Source organism: Pongo abelii, chromosome 10 (genome assembly GCF_028885655.2).
Source record: "Pongo abelii isolate AG06213 chromosome 10, NHGRI_mPonAbe1-v2.0_pri, whole genome shotgun sequence".
Lineage (NCBI taxonomy): Eukaryota > Metazoa > Chordata > Mammalia > Primates > Hominidae > Pongo > Pongo abelii.
Window position 1 is genome coordinate 19197718 of NC_071995.2, and position 22957 is coordinate 19220674.

The window sequence follows — 22957 nt, forward strand, 5'->3', positions numbered from 1 at the left end:
ACAGGACAGACATGATTATCATCATTTTACAAATGGAAAGGCTGAGGTTGGAACTGTTAAACTGCTTGTACAGTTACACAGAGAGCATTTGAAATGAAGTGATAGAGTGAACAGGACAATTACACCTGCCTATAAGGTACAACCTGAACAATAGCAACAACAGCATAACATAAGTCAACAGAAAATTAGCACAAGGATAGGCAAATTACATAAGTCAACAGGAAATTAGCCAGATAGGTTGTGGAGGCCTCATAGAACACCATCAATTTCTTACTGAGTTTCCAAAATGAATGGGATTAAATGGTCCCAGCCAACTTTAGGGGACAAGTTCTTTCATGACAATGAACAAGAATGTTGCAGAAGTTTTCTCAGGACATCAAACACAACTCCAAATCTTATGGATAATGTCCCAGGGAACCTTTAATACCTTTACAGAATGAACCTCACTGTTAGTGACTCTGAAGAATGAAGGGAAAAGCACCTGCCCCAGCTGTGATTTGAAGCTGAGGTTCCAGGGAGACTAGGTATTTCAAAGCCAGCTTTGCCTTGCACCTATAAACCTGCCTCTCCGGCTGTGTTCAAACACATGAATTGTTCACTGCGCAATATGATGATTATCCAGCTTTCACCAGAGGGCTGTGAAAGAACAAAAGGCTGAGAGGTAAAGGGGAATTTTATTATTAGTTTGCTATTCTTATGAAACATTCGTATAGCAAAGGAATTGCCTTGCTGTTAAAAGAAATTTTGTTAAGGAAACTTTATGAAAAAGATGCTTACATTGCCTTTAAAGTAACTATATGGGTATTTAGAAGAAAAAAGAGAATTTTTTTAAAAAAAGGACTGAGTTGGGCACTCAGTTCAGAACCACATTTTCAAAGAGTAAGGGAAACTGTAGACACCTATTGAACTAACTTAAAATTCCATGAGCATGGATTCCAGCATTAATTATATGTCAAGCAAAATTTATTTTATTACGGCACATGTGCTGATGTTAGAGACTTCTCACTTCTTTTCTGCTACATTTTGAGTTATTTTGAACCCCAGGCCCAGTTAAAATGGGTAGTTCAAGCACATCTGTTGCGTGTGCACAGTTCATCAAGATTCTTAGGTTCGCAAATGCAATCAGTGTGTTACTTTCAGTGTGGCCTCTTCTCCCATCTACTCCCCCAGTGCCACCCACTGCCATTTGTCTAAATAAACCAAGGAGGCCAGACCCTTTGAAACTGTGATGTTGGTCCCACTTTCTCAAGTGAAGAAGGGGTGGAGGAGAAGTGAGTCAGGTGTATGATTTGCATCATCAGAATAGATTCCACAATTCTATTATTTTAATGGGCTGTGCAAGGGAGAGAAAAATATCCCTGCTTACCAATATTTCACACAAAGTTATATTTAAGGTTGGGCATGGTGGCTCATGCCTGTAATCCCAACACTTTGGGAGGCCAAGGCCAGATCGCTTGAGCCGAAGAGTTCCAGACCAGCCTGGGCAACACAAGGAGACCCCACCTCTAAAAAAAATTTAAAAATTAGCCAGACGTGGTGGTGCATGCCTGTGGTCCCAGTTACTCAGGAGGGTGAGGTGGGAGGTTCAGTTGAGCCTGTGAAGTAAAGGCTACAGTTAGCCATGATCACACCACTGCACTCCAGTCTGGGTAACAGAGTGAGATCCTGTCTCAAAAAAAAAAAAAATATATATATATATATATATTTTATATATACACACATACATATATACATATATTACAAATATATACATATACATATATTAAATATATCTATGTATGTATAAAATACACACACATACGTATACACACATATACATACATATAAAGTACATATAAAGTACATGCAGACATACATATACATACATACATATACACACATATACATACATATAAAGTTGGAAGCCTTTGGAAAGAAAGAAGGCAACCTGGAGAACATGAGACTTCAGAGTGTTAGGAACCAGGAAGCAAGAGAAAAAGATTAAAGAAAAACAGGGCAGGAAGGTGGCAGAAGATAATTCCTAGATTGCATAATAATCTCCGGCTAACCCCTCAGCTGGTATCCATGTTAAGACATCAGGAGGTGGCACAGCATAAGGCTAAAGAGCAAGGGCTGCGGAGTCAGACACACTTGGATCTGAATCCCCAGTCCACTGGGTGGATGACTTTGGGCAATTTACTCCACCTCCATGAATCACAATATCCTCATCTGTGAGAAGGAAGAAATCATACGACCTGGAGCTGAGGTAAGGATTGCCTAACACAGCTATGCAAAATGCTCAGAAACACCTGGCAGAGTAAATGCTTGATAATTTCATAAAAGAATAAAATTATAGAGCCCTGGAACTGGAAGGCAGCTTACTAAACCTCACCAATGCCAACATTTGACAGAGAAGGAAAGTGAAGAACCAAAGCATGCAGGTTCTTGCCAGAGTTGGTGAAAGTGGAAAACAATCTTTCAAATCACGTTTCAGTGGATTTTAGAACACAGAATATGGTGCTTTGCAAGGAGCCCTGAGTTGTTGTCCAGAATGCTGGGCTCTTGTCATAGGTCTTTGGCCAAATTTCTCGATCACTCAGTGTCCTCACCTAATAAATGTAAGGGTGGGAGAAATTTCCTCAAAGTATTCTTCAGCTCCATGCTCTTGTAATATTATCCCACTGAGAATATGAGTATAATTATACTCAGGGAATGTGTTCAGCTGGAGTGGGAAGGACAAGGACTATTTGGAAGCCCAGGACACCACAGAAGAGAGCAGAACAAGGCGGAGTTTTTGACAAAGGATAAGTGGCTGGAGCCAAGGCTTTCTTGGGGATCAGGAAAGGAGAAAACCAGAATGAGCGAAAAGGGAGGTGGGATACAGGAGGGCCTCATAGATACCTGTGTCTTCCAAAGTGTGCCCAGGGCTAAAATTCCACCTGTTTCTTTTGTTTACATAATTAACAAGCATATATGGAGTGTAGTGAGGGGGGGGCGGTCACTATAAGCTATTCACAGCAGAGTGCTCAATTTAGAAAAATGATAAAATAACTTACACTAAAGCAGTAAGTGTGTTTTGTAATGCAAAGAGGACAGTCCCTTCTCTTAAACCCCATTATTTGATAAATTTAACATGTGAACATGTTACATGTTAATGTGTGAGTAGGCTGGAAGATGTGAACATATGTTACATGTTAACATATGAGTAGGCTGGAAGGAGTTTTATGTATTTACATGTAGGCTTGAGGTAGGAGGCAAGACTTAACTCCAGAGGTGGGGCTCTGACATTGGACCAAATTGAGGACTAGCTAAAACAAGAATGGGGCAGAAGAAGCTTTCTATAAGTTTCTGTGCCATGTCAGTTTGCCATTGCCATGACAACACCCAAATGCTACTGCTCCTTTCCATGGCAACAAGTCAATGACCTGAAAGTGACCATACCATTTCTGAAAATTTCTGCATAATTCACCCCTGAATTTGCGTATAATTAAAAGTGGGTATAAATATGACTGCAAAACTGCCTCTGAGCTGCTAGTCTGGGCGCACTGCCTATGGGTAGCCCTGCTCTGCAAGGAGAAATACCTCTGCTGCTGCTCTACATTGCTGCTTCAATAAAAGTTGCTAACATCTCTGGTTGACCCTTGAGTTTTTTATTTTTATTTTCTTATTTTTTTATTTTTTTATTTTTTTTTTTGAGACGGAGTCTCACTCTGTCGCCAGGCTGGAGTGCAGTGGCGCAATCTCGGCTCACTGCAACCTCTGCCTCCCAGGCTCAAGCAATTCTCCTGCCTCAGCCTCCTGAGTAGCTTGGACTACAGGCACATGCCACCACATCCAGCTAATTTTTTTGTATTTTTAGTAGAGACAGGGTTTCACCATGTTGGCCAGGATGGTCTCGATCTCTTGACCTCATGATCAGCCCACCTCAGCCTCCCAAAGTGCTAGGATTACAGGCATGAGCCACTGCACCTGGCCTGAATTCTTCCCTGGGTGAAGATCCCTCCCAGATTAAGCACCAATTTGGGGGCTCACCTATCCTGCATCACGCTCCTGGGTTGACCATGTTTTTCTGTCAGATGAATGCAAGGAGCTCTGATTTCTTATTACAGGTGCAGGAAACTTCAGGGAAACTTATCTGCTTAACAGTTTTTTCCCTCCATAGCTACCAGCTGACCCTGAGTGCAACACTGCTGTGTAATAGTACTCTTCATGGTAGGTGTTTACACAAACAGATACCATCTATGGCTAATTTTAAGCTTATCATTAAATATGTGACTGACCATAACTGTTAAGGATTTTACTTAAATATCATGACAACTAATTGTGATAGTAAATATATACCTATATACTCATATATATGCAGTGTTAATAACCTATTGCAAAAGAAACAAGTTTTTTTTTTTAAATACAATTCATTGCTTAGCCATGCTCATCCACAAATGAAACCAAACAAAATAAGCCCAGATCTGGAAGAGTAAGTGGTGGAGAGGGAATAAAGAGAGGCAAAGAGAATGATTTCAGCCTAACTCTCAACAGTTTTGGGACAAGGTTCCCCAAAATTCTACTGCCCCAGAATAAGATCCCCCTTATTCTGCATCTTAGGGCTTTTCTCGCCTGCAATGCAATCAGGACATTTCCTGAAGCTGCACATTTCTTTCTGACTCTTAGATCTTTAACTGTCTCGGCTAGTTTTTATTAAACTGATTGAGCATAGTAGGTCTCAAAACTTTTAACGATTTAAAAAATACTACCTTTTCCCTTTCACGTTCCCTAATTAAAACCAGGCTAGATTCTATAGTTTCCTCGTATATACTTTTAGACAACAAAAAACTTCAATCCATCTTGTCCAATTTAAAACTTCATTTTCTTCTCTAATTTGACAGATACCTCACCCACCCCATCCACCCGCCCCCCGCCACCCTCGCACCCCTAGACTCCAATACTAGCCAAGATCTAGCTTAGGAATAGAAGATATGATCTGTTATTTCACTCTTCTTCTCTTTCTCTTTTGGCTGTAACTTTTCTTAGCTAAGAGTGGGGGGAAAAGAGAAAGAGAAAAGTGACCCTCACACTTGATAGGGCAGGAATTGCAATCCCCTCTCTGTGAGCTCAGATTCTCCACCAAGGCCCCCTGTGGGTTCATGGTCAAAGCTGGCTACCTTGGGGTTACCATGGGTGAGTTCTTTGGAAAGCCTTGGAGAACCTCCCCACCAGGAGATTTGGCTCTGGCTCACCTCTACCTATAAAAAGAGTGGAGCACATATAATTACCTTTTATGAGTTTATTTAAACCTTGAGTAACATCCACCCCACAAACCCTTGTTTCGTCAAATTTCAGGGGTGCAAGAATGCAGGTTGCTTTTTGCCCCCCCTTTTCTCCATCCTGGCCTTGCTTTTTCTTCATGTTCACAGAAGCCTAGGGAAAATCAACAAACTCTCTTTCAGAGCAGAAGTCTAAACTGGGGTAACAGTGTCTTATTGCATACACTCAAATCACTATAATTGGCTCAGACTGAGCTTCCTTCTCCACTGGACTTTGAAAGGATAAGTGGACATCGTGGACTCACTCTATTCCTCATTGAGCTAATGACTCATGACTCTCAAACACCCCCACCTGCAAATATGTAGCGGAGATAATGCACATAGCCATTTTATCCATTTCATCCATTTCCTAATAACCCTTGAAGAGTTATCTGACCCCCAGTTGGTTTTTCATTTACTTGCTGTTGTCTTCTTGTTGTCAATTTTTGCGACACTCTTGAAATATAGGGTAACTATTATCTCTTTTCTTCAGTCTTAGGTCTTGGTAGCCAACTCCAGGGCAACAAGGGAAAGTAACACTCAATATGCTAATCAGATGCTTCCTCATCCAAAGCCACTGGCCCCTTTTCAGCCATTTCAGTCCTCAGATATTACCATTAGGGTAGAACTGAAGTTTTTAGTTCCCAAGAACAGCCACATGTACCATCTCCTTCACTGCCCTCAGCCATCAGACCCTTTGTTTAGCCCTGTATTATGTAAACCCTAAAAAAGTTTGCCTTTGCCCTGTTGCACTTAGTACTATAACATTTTTACTCAGAGAGCGTCTCCTATCAGATACTCAGACACTTGGCTAGACAAAGCAACAGATGGTACATAGGCCTATTCACACTTTTAAATGAGTCAAGAAGTATGTTAGTAGTAATAAAATAACAATAGAATTTTAGCAGTGGCACAGAATATACATGTCCAAATAAGCTGGATCAAATCATTTTTGGAATACCTTTTGGGACTTTTTATGATCCATGAAAAAAGACATGTTAATTACTTTTACAGTTTTTTGATCTGAAATATTATACTCAAATTGACTATTCATCTAATTCACCAGACTTGGCTCCAGATGACTTTTGTTTATTTTCAGTAATTAGATTTGCCCCAAAATATCCTCAAGGATACCCCCCGAGAATGTTTAAAAAATGTGCTTTCCATTCTAAAGGCAACTCAAACAAACAAGTGGAAAAAGAAAAGAAAAACAAAGAAAGTTGGCATATTCATTAGTTTTTACCATAGCAACAAATAGCCCCACAGTTTCAGTGGCTTATGGCAACAAAGATTTATTTCTTATTCATGTAGGACTCAGGCTGCAGACTTGCTGTAGTCCTGCTTGGCTCCACCTGACTCTGTGCATCAATGCTCAGCTTGGCTCCACATTGTCTTCTCATTCCAGGACTAAAGGAACAGCCTCCTACTGGGACATGCTGTTCTCCAGGAAGAAAGCAGAGGCAAAATTAAACCAAACCGGAGGCCAAACCAAATCACAATAGCCCATTTAAAGTGTCTCCATGGACATGAGTAGAGGTTTCATCCAGTCACATTCTGTTGACCAAAGCAAATCACATGACCAACCTGACAAGGGATAAAGAAGTAAATTCTACCTACAGGAAGGTACCAGAAGTCACATGACAAAGAGTCTAGATGTATAATCTTCTACAAAGGAGAAAACATGGAGCTGGGAACAATAATGAAATCTACCACACAGTGTGGGAACAGTGGGAACATCATGAATATATAACATTCCAAAGAGATTACTTTGGAAATTATCAGAATGATTAGCCTCATAAATTATGGTAGGGGTATAAACCAAGTCAGTTTCATGCCTTATGGGCTCCCCTCATATATTTAAGTGTTCTAAAAATATATACAACATCTAGGGTATGGATTTAATCATTTTCTGAACTTGTTTCATTTGTGAATAGTTTTATACTTGAGTTGTTACGAAGTAGTTTATTGATAAACACATATTGCAGAATACTGATTGGCATTTGCATATCTGCAGACTTGCCCCATATAATGCTCTTTATATGCAAAATTCAACAGTTAGTGCTGCTATTTCTGAAAGAGCAAATTAATATTCTAAAAACGGGCTAGTCAGAAAAAACAATTATCTTTGCAAGGATTGTATAACGTATCAAGTTCCTCAGTTGAGGAAAATACTAAATAAATCTCTTAGCCACTTAGAGGTAAAATAAAGTTGCTAATGCTAAATAGGCATGCTTTTCATTTCCTAGCCACACTATTAAAATCTTAAAATTAACAATTATATTTTAGTTATTGAATTGTATTCTTTATTTGTCCCAGAGTTCTAAATACACTTGAAAAAGTCATATTCTGGAATCCACCTGTGCTCACTAAAAATTGGTCTCCTGATCCACGTACCTCAGCCCAAACAAAGTAGCAAAATATACAAGATGAAATGGGAAGGGGAAGCCCTGGAGTGATCTGAAATCACTCATCTCTATCGTGTAGCTCAATTCTTTTCTGTTACTGGATGTTGTTTCCTCTCTTGACCCACAGAAAATACACAAGTGAGTAAAATTCTAGGACAGTCCCTGAGATGTGCAATATCCTGCTGTTGAAAACTAAAATTAAGGCCTGGATTGAATGAGTTTATGAGGCAAAGAGGGCTGGCATGATGTGATTACTCTGTTCTGTCCTGCTGGTAGACTGATGGAATATGAATTATTTGTACTTTTCCTGTGGCTCTAGCAAGTCCCTCATCATGTGACCAGAAGCAGCTACATGCATGAAGAAATGTAGAAAAGTTCTAATTTTCAAGAAAAATCTCCATTCTATGCTAGCTGAGATTGGTGACTATCTCTGTATCTCTGAGTCCACTATAATTCACTTAAGTTAAATACCTCCATGACATCCTATAAAAAATTTGCTCAGTCACCTGGATTACGTTTCTTTCCCTCTTCCTTACCGCCTACCAAACTTAATACTGTCAAAATCTTCTTTAATCATCTAGATTTTATGCATTCATCCTCATTTTAATGTTGTCATAACTTACACTTTATAAAGCATTAAGGCATGTGTACAAAATAATACCAAATTGAATCACAGCTGGATATTGCAGACATTAGGGTAAACAGGTCTCTGGCATTTTAAGATAGACCTCACAGTTTGTGCAAAATCACATTGCCTGCATCTTAAAAGCCCAGTCTTTTAATAGCAAGTCTTACTTGATACTTCTCAGTCCCTTGACCTTAAACTTTTTATTTTTAAACATTTTTGGCATAAGCAATATTGCCTCTCCCAGGTTATGGCATCTTTTGAAAAGGATTTCTGTAAACCTTAAAAGAGAGTGGCCAGCTATTTTCTACAATCTTATAGACAGAGGCAATGGATAAAAACTACAATATTTAGGATTTACTGCTTCCTTATAGTGAAGGTCACTGACAGAGAACTGAGTAACCTTCCACCCAAAACTTTGTAGTTCAATCTTTTCCGTAGTTGTTTAAAGTCAAGGGGCATGTTAATTTCTCTAGTCATTTAAAGTGTCTGTGCCTGAAAATACACGAATAGAATAATTGACCTCTCGTGTTCATCTCCAGCACTCTATGATTTCAATTCTGCAGTGTACAAAAACAAACTCTCTACACATCGAGTAAAAAGCCATGGATCTTGAACCAGATCTCACCAGGAGAACATGTAATCTTGGCAGGGACGCAGGGTTTGAATGAGGTATATTCTCCAAGGAAAATAATCACAACAGAGTACACTGAGTTTTCTTAGCTTTTGTGTTTTTTAGTATATAGTCACATTTGTCTCTGTGACTCTCCCCTGCTCAGTTTTATTTTGAGCAAGGAATCAAACTGAGTTTTTCCTCCTTGAACCAGAGAGAAGCAAATACATTGCTCATGAGTGAACAAATTCATTTCAATAGAATAAGGAATAAGAGTATTATACGTACAAATTAACTAAACAATTCTGACAGTCCCTATAACCCCAACCCTAAAATATATTATTTCTTTAATTATTTTGGTAAAAAATTGTTGATTTTGTCTGTGCAAAATAACTTTTCTTTTTATCATGTATGTAGCAGTTGGGTAGTCATAGAGTTATATTTATGTACTAGATCAGGTTAAAAATACTTAAAAAAAACCAAGTAGCCCAATATTCAAAGTGTATGAAAGTGCTGACAAACATTGATATTCAATACAGAAATACTCCATCAATCAACTCCCTATTTCGATGAATCCCATGTAGACTATAAAATGGTACATTACCACTGTGCTCAAAGCACTGTGAGAATCTGAGCAGTACACAATTCTGCAAAAAACATCTTCAAGTTTTACATGTGCATGCCTGCATCTGCAGCTTTCCATTCACATGCGTGCAACATGCATTTTCTTAGAGTTTCCAGGTAATTAATTATGTGGTCCATTTATTACTTGTTTGACATTTCAAAATCTCATCATAGGGATGAGTAGGAAAATTTTTCACTGCTACTCTTCTTAAAATGAAAAGAACCAAGTATCAATAGAGAATATTTTACCAGTGATACATCTTTAGTCCCTTGAGGTATTTGTGTGTGTGTGTGTGTGTGTGTGTGTGTGTGTGTGTGTGTTTAAATGCTTTCCAGAAGTAAATAAGAGCTATTAATTCACACAAAATTTGTACTTCCTTTGAGAAAATAAAAGAGGTACTAGAAGACAAGTTGGCTTCTAATAATGACAAAGGAACAGGCCCTTACCTTAAAAAACTGCAAACTCATTCAACTAATTTTTAACTTTAATGTGTAGCAACAGAAAACATTGAATAAAAATAATTTGTTTGTTAGAGTATCTCTAACATAATACACATTGGACAGAGATGCAAAATTAGGCATGCAGAATAAAACACATCTATATATTTAAAAATCCTTTTTTTTAAGTATTTAGTTCTCAGAATTATCTTTTAGTTCCTTGAATGCTAATCATTTTTCAGAGAAGGCAAAAACTAAAGACCAGTTAAGATTAAAAGAATCAATTACAGAGAAGTTAAGGTGCAAATAAATTAGTCTTTTTGAATTCCATTTCAGTGTTTTAAGGGTATAATAGAAAGTAAGAAAGTAAAATTGTCAAACATTTGTTGTTGCTCCATTATCTTGCAATGTTTTCTTACTTCGTCATGATTTATGCTTCCCATGTTCATGATAGGAGCAGACTTCCAGGCAGAGACAGAAGCTGACTTGGGAAGGCTATGAAATGTGGATGAACTAATATTTTTGTGCTAAGCACTTTCAAATGCATTGCCTCATTCTGTGTTCTATACAGCTGTATAGCTCTATAGAATTACCTTATTTTAAGATAAATAAATAAAAACTCAGCCTAATTAAGTAATCTTTAAGTTTAAGAGCTGGGATTTGAGTCCAGACATGCCTGAAAACAAAAAACCATGCTCTTGCCTTTACAATACCTTCCTCCAGGTAGTCCAGGGGAGGTGCTGGGAAAAAGACTGCACCTTTTGTGGTTTGTGACAGTGCGGGGATATTATCATTTGAAGGAAACAAGAAAAAGTTAGGCTTCATGTTTGAGTCTCCATATAGTACAGTCACTTATAAGAACCATTTCTAAAGTTATTTGTGCATATTTTAAGAAGTCAAAAGCATGTTCTTAAGAAAAGTGTGTGTTACAGAATTAAGAGGACTGAAAGGAGAAAAGATGTGTTGTGAATTGAAATGAAGAAAGGCAGATCTCTTATTGATTCTTCACTCTTGGAATCTCATTAACTATCAGATGGAACTTGATGACTGTCAATGAATAAACAACATTTTCCCCATTCTAGGCTGTTAAACTGACCAAAGCCACCAAATGCAGATTAGTTTGAAATGCACTTATTGTTCCGACTGGAGGTGGTTAAAAAATTAGCTTTACATACAATAATTTTTTTCTGTCTCTTTTCTTCAGGCTGCTAAAGAATGCAGAAAATGAAGCTTATTTTAAAAGCTGGTATCAGAAGCTACTAGCTGCTCTCCAATTCTGTGCAGGTAAAGCCTTGAGTGATGAGTTTTCCAAGGAGCAGAAATTTATCAAAATTCTGGGAGACATTGGGGAAAAAGTCAAGTCTGCCAGTGACCATCAAAGACAGGTTTGTTGAAATATTAATCTTCAGGTAGTAATTTTTTTAACTTTGGTTTAAATTAAGTTTTAATTTCATTGTTTACAAAGCAAATTCCTTGACTACACTTAAACAGAAGATACTTAAAGCAATTACTTTAGTCAAGTTTTTTTTTCCCCACCTACTGTTCTTAAGTTAATGATAATGTCTATCACCAGGACATGGTTTTTTGACCTAAATAGCCATGTGACACACAGAGAGAACCTGAAAAGAAAAGACCAACTTATAGGCAGTTGGACTAAACAAGCCTGATAAACTAATCGCGTCAATATGGCGGCACAATTCAGACTAATGGAGAAATACATGAGGAGACGTTTTAGGGCACGTTTTTGTTGTTGCTCAGCAAAGGACATTTTTCACGCAACAAATAAGATGAATTAAACGAAATAAATCAATGGCCTTAAGAATAGTAATACTTTTTATACTAAGATCTATGGATACAAGTCAAAATATGTGCCTCTTTCTCAGTGTTTATAATAATGGACCTGGCTATTATTTTTCTTGGAAGAATATTTGCTCTTTTTAATTATCTGCATCACTAGTTCCCTATACTGATATACACCATTAAGTAGTTTCTCTCAAGTTCAACACTCTAGATGCAGGGAGAGAGGGGACATTCTTTCACTGTATTAAGAATACTATTCAATAATAATTAACTACCTACTATAGACTAGGGGTTAAGGATAGAAAGATGACCAAAACATGAGTTTTGTCCTCAAGGGAACTCAGTTTCTCTCCACTTATAATCTAAAATCAACAAGAATTTTCAACAAAATGATATAAAAATAGTAGTAGGCAAAGTGTCCCAGAATTCTCTCAGCCCAGGATTTTTCTTGCTGGAACTCACTTCATTTAGTAGAAGTGCCAGAAACTATGCTACTTCACCTTCCTGGGAGAAAATGGAAAATAAAAAAGCAAAAGTTTGGAATTTATTTTTAAATGGGAGATATACAGACACCAGTACACAGAGGAGCCTTAAGGCATATACTAGGATAAGCAATGCAAAAAAAAGTTCTATGATTTTTTAAATGTTACTACAAGTTCATTAATTATTTTCTAATGGTAGACAAAAAATTGATGGCAAGTTAAATAAATTGATTTAAAATTTACAGAAGTTTGTGTGAAGGTTTGGTCTTTATCTCCTATGTTTTAAAATCCCTCACATGTTTAAGATGTACATTATAGTTAAATAATTCTGGTGCTTTTTTTGATCATTTGCTTCAAGTACCAGAGTGATATTGACATTATTCACTCAGGTAAATATATTTATCTTTCCTTGACTGGCTGCTTTTTGATAACATCTCTTCACATAGGAAAATAGGAAGAGGAAAAGGAAGAGGTAGGTGGAAGAGGCATTTATAATTTCTCACAATTTAAGAAATAATAATTTCTCACAATTTAAGTTCCTAATGGCTATTTTTCTACTTAAAAAAGCACTAATTAAGCATAACTATATGAACTGAGAAGAGATTTTACTTAAATGAAGGGAGCAGAGATTCCTCTCCATGATATTCGCCAGGCAAACCCAAGTACAGATGAGGTGAAGGAGAACAACATACACAGAAGGCTGTAATGCAACTTTTGACTCTCCACTTTGCTCTTCCGGATTCTGGGAGCTGTGGATTCCATTATTTGCCAATAAGCCAGGAGGAAAAGCTAAGAAACTCTTGAGAGCTGAGTGAACATTATTAATATGATATCCTTGTCTTCTGCATTGGGCTCAAAAAGTTTCTTCTCTAATTTTCAATTTTAAAATGCACAAAAAAAATTTCTACCATAGTTACCTCGTGCTAGCAAATAGTAAGTCTTTCTAATTTACTCTAACTACTTTTTTGTATCCGTTAACTATTCCCCCTGCCCCCTGCTGCACTGACGACCCTTCAAAGCCTCTAGTAACCATCCTCCTACTCTCAGTCTCCATTAGTTCAATTGTTTTAAATTTTAACTGTCACAGATAAGTGAGAACATGTGATATTTGTCTTCCTGTGTCTGGCTTATTTCACATATCATAATGACCTCCAGTTCCATCCATGTTGTTGCAAATGACAGGATCTCATTCCTTTTTATGGTTGGATAGTACTCCATCGAGTATATGTGAAAGTGGACTAAAAGAAGCTTTGTTTGTTTTGTGATGAATTGTAATTATTTCCTATCTCTTTTGTCATAGGATGCACAATTTAAAGGTGTTGTTTGTGATATCTAAGCTGCCATGAATATAGTGGAGTGTAGGAGGGAGTAAATATCAGAAATATACTCATTGATGTCCAGTAAACTATTTGTTCCTGCATATTATCATTTCTGACAGCATTATGTAATTGATTTTTGTCATTGTTGTTACCATTGTACGTAATTTTTCTTTGTAACATGCACTATACTATTGAGTGTAATTTTGAGAGTCACAAACTCAGATTTCAGAAAATTATCAGAAAAGGATCATGTTAATAATTATATAAAGCAGGGTTTGCAAATTGGCGGCCATGCAGGTCAAGTCCAACCCTTTTATGTTTTGTTTGAACAGTACAGTGCTTTGTTTGGTTTTTATTTTTAGTTGAATTTGAGGTCCCTTAGAAAGGGCACGCATGCTTTAGTTTCCCATTTCTCCAACATGCCCTATTGTCTTTAGCCCACTATCTTCTCACGCCTGAATACATCACCTGCCTGACCCCAAAGTCATCCAAGTGTGTAACCCTGAATTCAAGAATTCATTTAATCAATAGAAGAAAATTACAACTTGAAGGAAAAGTCAAGTTCTTTACATTTTCTTAAATCCTTTTTCTAATGATTTTTCACAGGAGGTACTGAAGAAAGAAATTGGCAGACTAGAAGAGTTCTTTCAAGATGTAAATACTTGTCATCTTCCTCTGAACCCTGCCCTATGTATAAAAGGGATTGATCATGATGTAAGTCAACTTATTCCTCAGATTAATTGAATATTTCTGTTTCGTATAGTTTAGTTCATTGTATATGTTTGAAATGGCAAAAAGAATTCATAAGTTGACATTGCAATTATTTTAACGAAAAAGTAATTGAATCCATTTACATTGTGTTTTCCCTTTGATACACTATCAAAGGGATCACATTGGGATCACATTGGCCTTATCATATGATTTGTTTATTTGGAAACAAACTATCCATCAGTTCAGTGAAAAAAAAAAATAGAGGAACATATCGCTGGGTTAATTTCTTGACTCATTAAAAATGATTGATTTGGTGACCCCATGCAGGCTGGGTATAATTTCATGGTTTATTTAGACTATGTGCATAACCATACCTAGTACACGAATGTTAATCATTAGCTACAACATTTCTATTTTGATTTGATTTAAAATTTATTGATTCTAATATATCAGTGTGTCATATAGTTTGTGATTTTACTCACGCCTGGAAAGCCCATCTTGGCATTGTCAGACTCACAACTTCCTAAGCCTTCTCTTCCTAATCCTCTGTCATATGGTACCTCTTCAGTCACCCTTCTCTGACTTAGAATCATTCTTTCTCCCTTGTTCCTGATAAGCTTTATTATCTTCCTTCTCAAAAGCCCAAGAGTACAAAGACACTAACAGAGAAAATTATGGATATGTTAGATTTAAAAGTGAAGAGGTTAAGCTATCATGCATGGACAATAAATGTTACCTAACTGAAGTCATAAGACAGTCAAGAAAACAAACCCAATAATTAGGTGAAAAATTAGACCATTATTACTGTGAATGTAAAATGTTTTGCTAAAAACTTGATACCATCATCTTTATCACTTTGCCACAAGTAAGACTCCCTGCAAATTTTTTGATATGCTTCATAAATATATTTTGAAACATAACAAAATAACGCTTCACATTCCTTAAACTGAGATATGTCTGTCTGGGCTGAAATCCAAATCATTACTAATTTTCAAAAAATTGCCCAACTTTTTCATCATCAGCAGTATTCTTGACTAATGCTGAGCATATGTAGGAACTCAGCATTTCAAAGACACTGTACCTTAATGTAGAAAGAACAACAGGGATCACTGAGTCCATGTGTTTTTTGTTTGTTTGTTTTTGCTTTCGCTTTATTGGCTTGTTTTAAAGGAGACGAGTGTTTTTGTTTTTGTTTTTTTTCACTTAAAATTACATATAAGTTTGGCATGTGCAGGTGCACCGGCTGGGCCAGGGGTCAGATGCTCAGGAGTCACCACCCTTAGTGCTGCAGGTGGCACCACACTCCTTCCCTACAGCACCCTACAATTAGCAGTACTTTTCCTGCAGAAGCTGTCCCAAGTAGAGCCACCGTCTGGTTCCATTTGCTCTGACTAGCTATGCCTGGCACAGGGTTGGGCACCTATGGGTACAACAATGAACAGGACAGACATGGCCAGGTGACACCATCTTGGGAAACATTTTAATCTATCCTCTAGTCCCATTGAACAAAAAAGTGAGAAACCTTACAGTTGAAATGAGTACGGAAAAGCTCTCTGTTTCAACAGAAACCCTATCAACTACTAGAGAATTCACACTGGGGAGAATCCTTATAAGCATGATGAATATGGCAAGGCCTTCATTCAAAGTAAATGTCTTATTTGACATCAGAGCCTACACACTGAGGGTCATATAAAAAACTTATTTAAATGGAAGCAGTTTGGAGAAACCATCTATGAGAGCTCTTAACTTGTTGACTATGAGAAAATTCATACCTTTTGAATGCAGTGTGACAAGGCATTTGGTCTGAGTAAATGTCTTATTCTGTGTCAGAGAGTTCACACATGCCAAAAGCCCTATAAATATGATAAGCATGGAAATGTGTAGTCAAAACTTGCGCCTCATTATACACCAGAGAATTCACACTGTTAAGAAACCCTACAAATATAATGGGTACGGGAAGATATTCAGTTATAGTGCCAGTCTTGTGGTACATCAGACAACCCATTGTGGGGAGAAATCTTACAAATGCAATGATAGTGTGAAAGCTGTTATACGATTGTGTGAGCCATTATAGTTCACAAGTGATCGTGCACCAGAGAGTTCACGCTGGAAAGGAGCCCTGTGAATGCAGTGAGCATGGGAAAGCCTTTAATCAGCATTCTATCACTATCAGTCAACTATACTGGGAAGAAGCACTCAGGTCTGGCTCAATTCGTTTCTTAAAGCGTGGCTCTCAAAGGCAAAGAGCAAGGGGCTCAGGTCTGAGCTAAACTGTCTTTATAAGACAAATTTTCAACCTTTGCCTCCCACCCCTACCCACAAACCATTAATCACAATGAACCATTCCCTATTTCCTTTTAAATCACTAAAGGGTGGACCAAGTGGGAGACTGGGAGGAACTGAAAAGGACCAGGTATTTCATTTACTTACTGGTTTCTTTTTCAACTAATTTTTAGATCTCTGTCATTAATGTGTGCTTCTCAAGGACAGAGATCCTATCTTCCTTTCTTCCAGCTTTTCTATCTTATTATACCATCTCCATAAAATCCTCCTCTAAGACTCTGATTAATTCTTCCATCTATGGGCATTCCAATCTACTTTATAACTATCACTCTAATCTAATATCTTATCATTTGCCTTTTTCTATCTAGAAAACCCTTGCTTCTGCCTATTTGCTAATCTATGTCCCTCAGAATTTTCAAGATCTAGTTAACCTCTGAAAATTTTTTTCTTAAAATGTGGCTTCATTCAATGATGATAAACTATCTTGTTAATTATTTTCAACTTAATATATGTGTGTGTGTGTGCGTGTGTGTGTGTGTGTATACAACCAAATTCAATAGGCTTTGTGAGGGTAGATATAGTGTTTCTTTTTTTAGCAAATAATGTGCATACTAGTTGTTGAATACATATTTTTGACAATCACTCAAATATATACTGCACATGAAAACCAAGATGTGAAACAATAAAAGCAGAATGTCTCCAGGTGGTAGTTAAAAAGATAGGCTAAGCCTTGCCTTCAGCCTCCCTGAACTTGGGATAACTCAAAGAGATTCCCCACATATTCAATGAGCAGAATTTAAAAACCACTGATCTACACTCATTTCTTGCCTCATACAGAATTTGCTAATTCAACACCATGATATATGGTCATGTGATCCCTAATTAGCTGACTTTTGCAACAGAATTTCATTGCTTAACAAGCATCCTCACCCATAAAACTATAAAACATCTATTTTTGTTTCTAGATAAAACATCTACATTTATCTATAAAATATCTATTTCTTAACTGACCTATCAACACAAATCTAACCCAATTTCTAACTAAACAAACCCTTGCTTACTGAATCAATTCGATTTTTCAAATTGAAAATAGAAAATATCTATTTTCCATTTCTTAAACTCTTGCTTATGATTCAGTAAGCAAGGGTTTGTGTTTAGTTAAGATATTGGGTTAGATTTGTGTTGATAGGTCAGTTAAGAAATAGATATTTTCTCTCAACTTCTAATTTCAGACTTCTTGCAGATAACGTTCAAGCAGATCTTTCAACATGCATTGATGTCATATTTTACTAAGTTGATAAATTGAAACCATCGAGTCTTTTTCCTTTCTTTATATTGAGTTAAGTCTTCAATGCCATCATGAACTCTCTAATAGCCTAAAGACATACAGCTTTTCAATGCTTAATTGTAAGAAAATAAGAGGAAAACAGGCAACAAGGAAAGTAGAGTGAAAAATAGTCAACATCACAAAGCTGAAAATGCAAATGGAAGGTGTAATTACAGGAAATGAGAAGACAAAATATATGTTGTACTGCTATTTATAAAAACAAGAAAATGTTCATTAACTAAAAGATAAAGAAAAATGTAAGGATTTTTCAAAGTACCTGATTAGTGTCAGGCACTGTAAAAGGTATTTTATATCCATTAGTTCATGAATCTATCACAAAGATGTATGAGGGAGAGGTTACCTTCTCCACTTTACAGCAAATTAGTTATAAAGCTTAGATTTGAACTCAAGTCTTTCTTAACTTTCTATTTTTCCTTAAAGTATTCTGCAAGGCAGAAATAATGGAAAGGAAATAAAATTTTTTAAATAAAATTTTAACTTTTATCTACTAACCAGCTAGCATAAGCCAATATTCATACACGGCTTAGTTCATTTAAACCTCAAACATATCACTACTGTTCACTGAGGAAAAAACGTGGTTGAAGATTTGTAATCTGTCAAAAAGCTGCCTTCTTGGTTTCAAAGTAAAGGCTCCAGTTGATAGACTAAATTTTTTAAAATTTGTTATGTTTCTGTGTTCCAAAGTATAAAAATTACTCATATGTGTTACATTTTTTCATACAACAAAGTCTGCAAGGGGCTATGATTTTGGTGAAAAGGTTTGCTTTTTGGGAGTTGGAGGTTGATTTATTTTGCCTACTAGTTTTCCCTTTTTCTTTTCCTATAGGCATGTTCATATTTTACATCTAATGCTTTGCCATTGAAGATTACTTTCATCAATGCTAATCCGATGGGCAAAAACATCAGCATTATTTTTAAGGTATGATAGCGCTCTTAAAACATGAATTGATTCCATACACAGAACTATCGATTCATTACTTACAAAAAGAAATTGTTGTAGCTATTTTCCTCCAGCAACAACACATAGGTTTTTCAGTTATTTTAGAGTCTGCCTTTTTACAGCATTATATATAGTATGTGCCAAACTCCAATTGGCAATAAATCAAACATTACTGGCTCAAAGCCAGGGAGCCTTCAGTGCAAAACCTAAGAGAATATAACTCGGTAAATGAAGTGATATGATTGCTTTAAGTGGCAGAGAAAGTTGAAGGTGAGGAAAGTTTTATTTTGGTCTAGATACTAAATTGGGATCAAAATTAACTGGAACTGAAATGACATAAGTTAATTTAACATTAAATTCTTGCCTGCTAGCACTCGTTGATTTTAGTAATTTGAGGTTTTTTTTTTAATAAAAAAGTAAATATGGGTCATTTCAGTCTTCATCATTAATCCCATTGGAAAAACAGAGAAAAGGTAGTAACAGGTTTATAAGCACGTAGGAAAGAGGCAACAGAGAGGGAGATAAGGGTAAAAAGTAAGAATATGCCCGTCTTCCAGTTTATTTGGCCAATTATTCAGCCAAGCCCATGCAACAAGGTCTCAGAGTGAATCTTTGGTGAATTCTGTCTATTTTGGAGGATAATGAGTAGTGTGCCCACACTTTTGCTTTGTCATGTCACCTCAAGAGTTAGTGGTCCCACAATGCTGTACTTTTGATGAAGGGGAAAAAAGAAAACACAAAATCTTATCTTGGCAGGATTTTCCATGTATAATATAGAAAGTGTTTTCAAAACGAAAATTCTTATTTGTTTAAAAGGATAGAACTATCCTTCTCCTTTGGACATATGCAATCTCCTTAACCAATACATGACTATCACCACTTTATCATTTCTTATTATTATCAAAAATTATTTTCTCTGAAAACCTTTTAACTATCTTCAAAATAATTTGAGAATCACTGATTTAAAGTCTAATCAATCATATGGATGCTATTTATACTCCTAGCCAAGAAGCTCTTGGTATTCTAACTGCATATCGGTGCATAAATTTATGACATACCAAATAATGTTTCACTTAGAAAGAGATCTCTCTCGGCTAAGTTTGAAATTTGAATAAACATTCATCCAGCCTATCTTTGCCAGACCTTGAATCTGAGAAATTGCACGTGGATAATAAATTGAAAATTATTATCAAGGAACAACATTCCAAGCAGCACCTCTAATTTGATGGTTAAAGCTTCTGTAATTATTTAAAGGGAAGTTCTCATTTAAAAATTTTTTTATCAGAAACACAAGGTACTTTTAGTGCTAACAAAACCATTAAAACCACTCTAAGTCAGGCTAGAAATGTATCCAAGGAGAAAAGTGACATGTACTGTATTTGACTGCTTTTAATGGAATTCAAGGAAAAACCCAGGGTCCATAATTTTGTTTTTAACAGGCTGGAGATGATCTTCGTCAGGATATGCTTGTTCTGCAGACTATTCAAGTGATGGACAACATTTGGCTACAGGAAGGCTTGGATATGCAAATGATCATTTATAGATGTCTATCCACAGGAAAAGACCAAGGTCAGTATAGATTAGAAAGTGCGCTGGCTCACATTATTTATTTCACACATTCACTATTAATAGGCTACAAAACTTTCTCCGGCTTTCATTTTAAACTACAGGTTTGAAAATCCAAAGAACTATACACATTCTTCTTTTTTTAAAAGAATTATTTTCAAAAATGATAAGCCAACAGAATTTATATAAAGCATAATATGCTTTTAGGTATTAATTAGGACCTTCACATTACAAATGTTAACTGTGATTTTATTTTATGTGTCTTTAAGAGTTAGTTTCATTAATAACTTACTGTTATTTTTCTCATTTTCTAATATAAAGCCTACTCATTTTTAAAAGAATACAATTGTTACTTATTAACACAAAATCTACACATTTTCAAGTGCTGAAAGGAGTTCTGGAAATTCTGAACACATTATAAACCTTAATTTAATTTCTAAAAGACTTTTGAGTAGATAAAATATCAACAGTCAATGTTGGCCACACGTGTAAATATTGAACATATGTCAGCATTTCTTTTCCTTTATAAAAGCCAAGAAATCAATATGAAAATATAATTATACTTATGCATATTTTCAGTGAAAATAATGTCAATAGACCACCCAAATTATTACTAAAATATCAGAGGTAGAATTGCACTTAATTACAATAATGCCAAATTAAAGAGACAACAATATCTAAGATATCTTATAAATTTTTTTACATATAACCATTGCCACTCAGAATTTTATTAAATTAACTGGTATGAATTATAGCAGATACATGTGCATAAACAAAGGGATGAAATCATAGAACTGGAAAGGGGATCTAGACCATGTAGTCATTTTTTTTTTTTTTATTCAAGCAGAGCTACAATTTAAACCTGTCATCACAAGAGAACTGTCATGCCATGGATCCTCACTGCCTGAGGTCTCACCAGCAGGCTCAATACCCCAGTCAACACTTGAGATTTTAGATGCTAAGTATGAAAACACCTCCAAATTCACTCGCCACTTAATACCTTACAGTGACTGCATTACAGTCATATTAGCCAATTGATTTGATTCTGATAACAGGGCTCCTACTTTCATGCCAAGTGTCCCACTCTAAATACTTTGTAAATCTCTAGTTCCTACAACAGTCATTTATCCTTGCTACCATGAGACTGTTATTCCTTGCATCTTACCCTACTTTTTCTCACATAAGTGACCTAATGCTTTCCTATCCTAAAATGCTGAAATAGAATAATGCTACATAATCCAAGCTGAGATCTTTGATGTTACATGAATCACCTTTTCTCCCGATATTGAATAAATTACTGATCCCAGTGGAATTTTTAAATTTCATCTCATTTCTATTTATAATCATAGAATGTAACCAAGGCTGAATCTTTTAGTTAATAAAATAATTCAGCAGAAATAACTATAGACTTATCCAAAGTTGCAGATGTTGCAAGACAAAAGTTATTTTTCTTCTCTGTCTAGCAACAGCAACCTTCAATAGCTGTAAGATTTCAGAGGGCATTATACTGACAAAATAATTCTTCAAGAAAAATAGAGATCATTAAAACAAATATCATTTTTAGAAGATTAGGTTGCATTTTTAATCAGGTTCCAAGGCTTATTGAATACCTACTTTTCTCAAGAAATGTCACAACGTGAGACGGGAAATGCATGCTAAAATTAGCTAAATAGAGTTGTGCCCTTGAGGAGAGTAAACTCCAGTTTCCATGAAGTTTCCATGACTTTATCAACATTATTGTTGAGTATCATTCTCATGGTCACTTTGTATGTAATGTCCCAGGAGTTCTGAGAGAAATTTTCAGGACAAATAAAAATTCTTCAAGATTTATTTTATCACTGGTCCTCCAATTTTGATGAACATAAAAATTACATAGGCGAATGGAAAGAGTAGATACAACCTACCCCCAACCCAAGCGCACTAAATCAGACTTCCCCGGAGGTGGAGGAGAGGCTCAAAGGTTGATTGCAAAAAGCTGCTCAGGTGTTTCTTATGCACCCTTGTCTGAAAGACACCACCTCATATAACACCACCTTGAGTAATTTTATCCCTAAGAGCCTTGCTCCTTAAAGTGTGAACCGCAGACCCACAGCACTGACATCACCTAGGAACTTGTTAGAAATGCAGACTCTCAGGCCGCACCCCTGCCATACTCAATTAGAACATTTTAACAAAATCCCCAAACGTATTAGTGCGTTTTCACACTGCTATAAATACCTGTGAGAGGTGACAGCGTGCTGGCAGTCCTCACAGCCTTCGGTCGCTCTCGGCGCCTCCTCTGCCTGGGCTCCCACTTTGGCAGCACTTGAGGAGCCCTTCAGCCCACCGCTGCTGTGTGGGAGCCCCTTTCTGGGCTGGCCAAGGCCGGAGCCAGCTCCCTCAGCTTGCGGGGAGGTGTGGAGGGAGAGGCGCGGGCGGGAACCGGGGCTGCGCGCAGTGCTTGCCGGCCAGCTGGAGTTCCGGGTGGGCGTGGGCTTGGCGGGCCCCGCACTCGGAGCGGCCTACCGGCCCTGCAGGCCCCGGG

The 22957-nt window shown here is 36.8% G+C and overlaps 1 protein-coding gene across 2 annotated transcripts in view; it reads left to right on the forward strand.

Moving 5' to 3' along the window:
* The window catches only part of PIK3C2G (phosphatidylinositol-4-phosphate 3-kinase catalytic subunit type 2 gamma), a 400993-nt gene that overhangs the window by 222018 nt on the left and 156018 nt on the right, over positions 1-22957 (forward strand). For both annotated transcript variants that reach the window (XM_024256898.2, XM_024256899.2), the window contains 4 exons: positions 11189-11369; positions 14192-14299; positions 18754-18846; positions 20307-20436. In XM_024256898.2, the coding sequence (XP_024112666.2) occupies positions 11189-11369; positions 14192-14299; positions 18754-18846; positions 20307-20436 (512 nt within the window). The remainder of the gene's footprint in view (positions 1-11188; positions 11370-14191; positions 14300-18753; positions 18847-20306; positions 20437-22957) is intronic.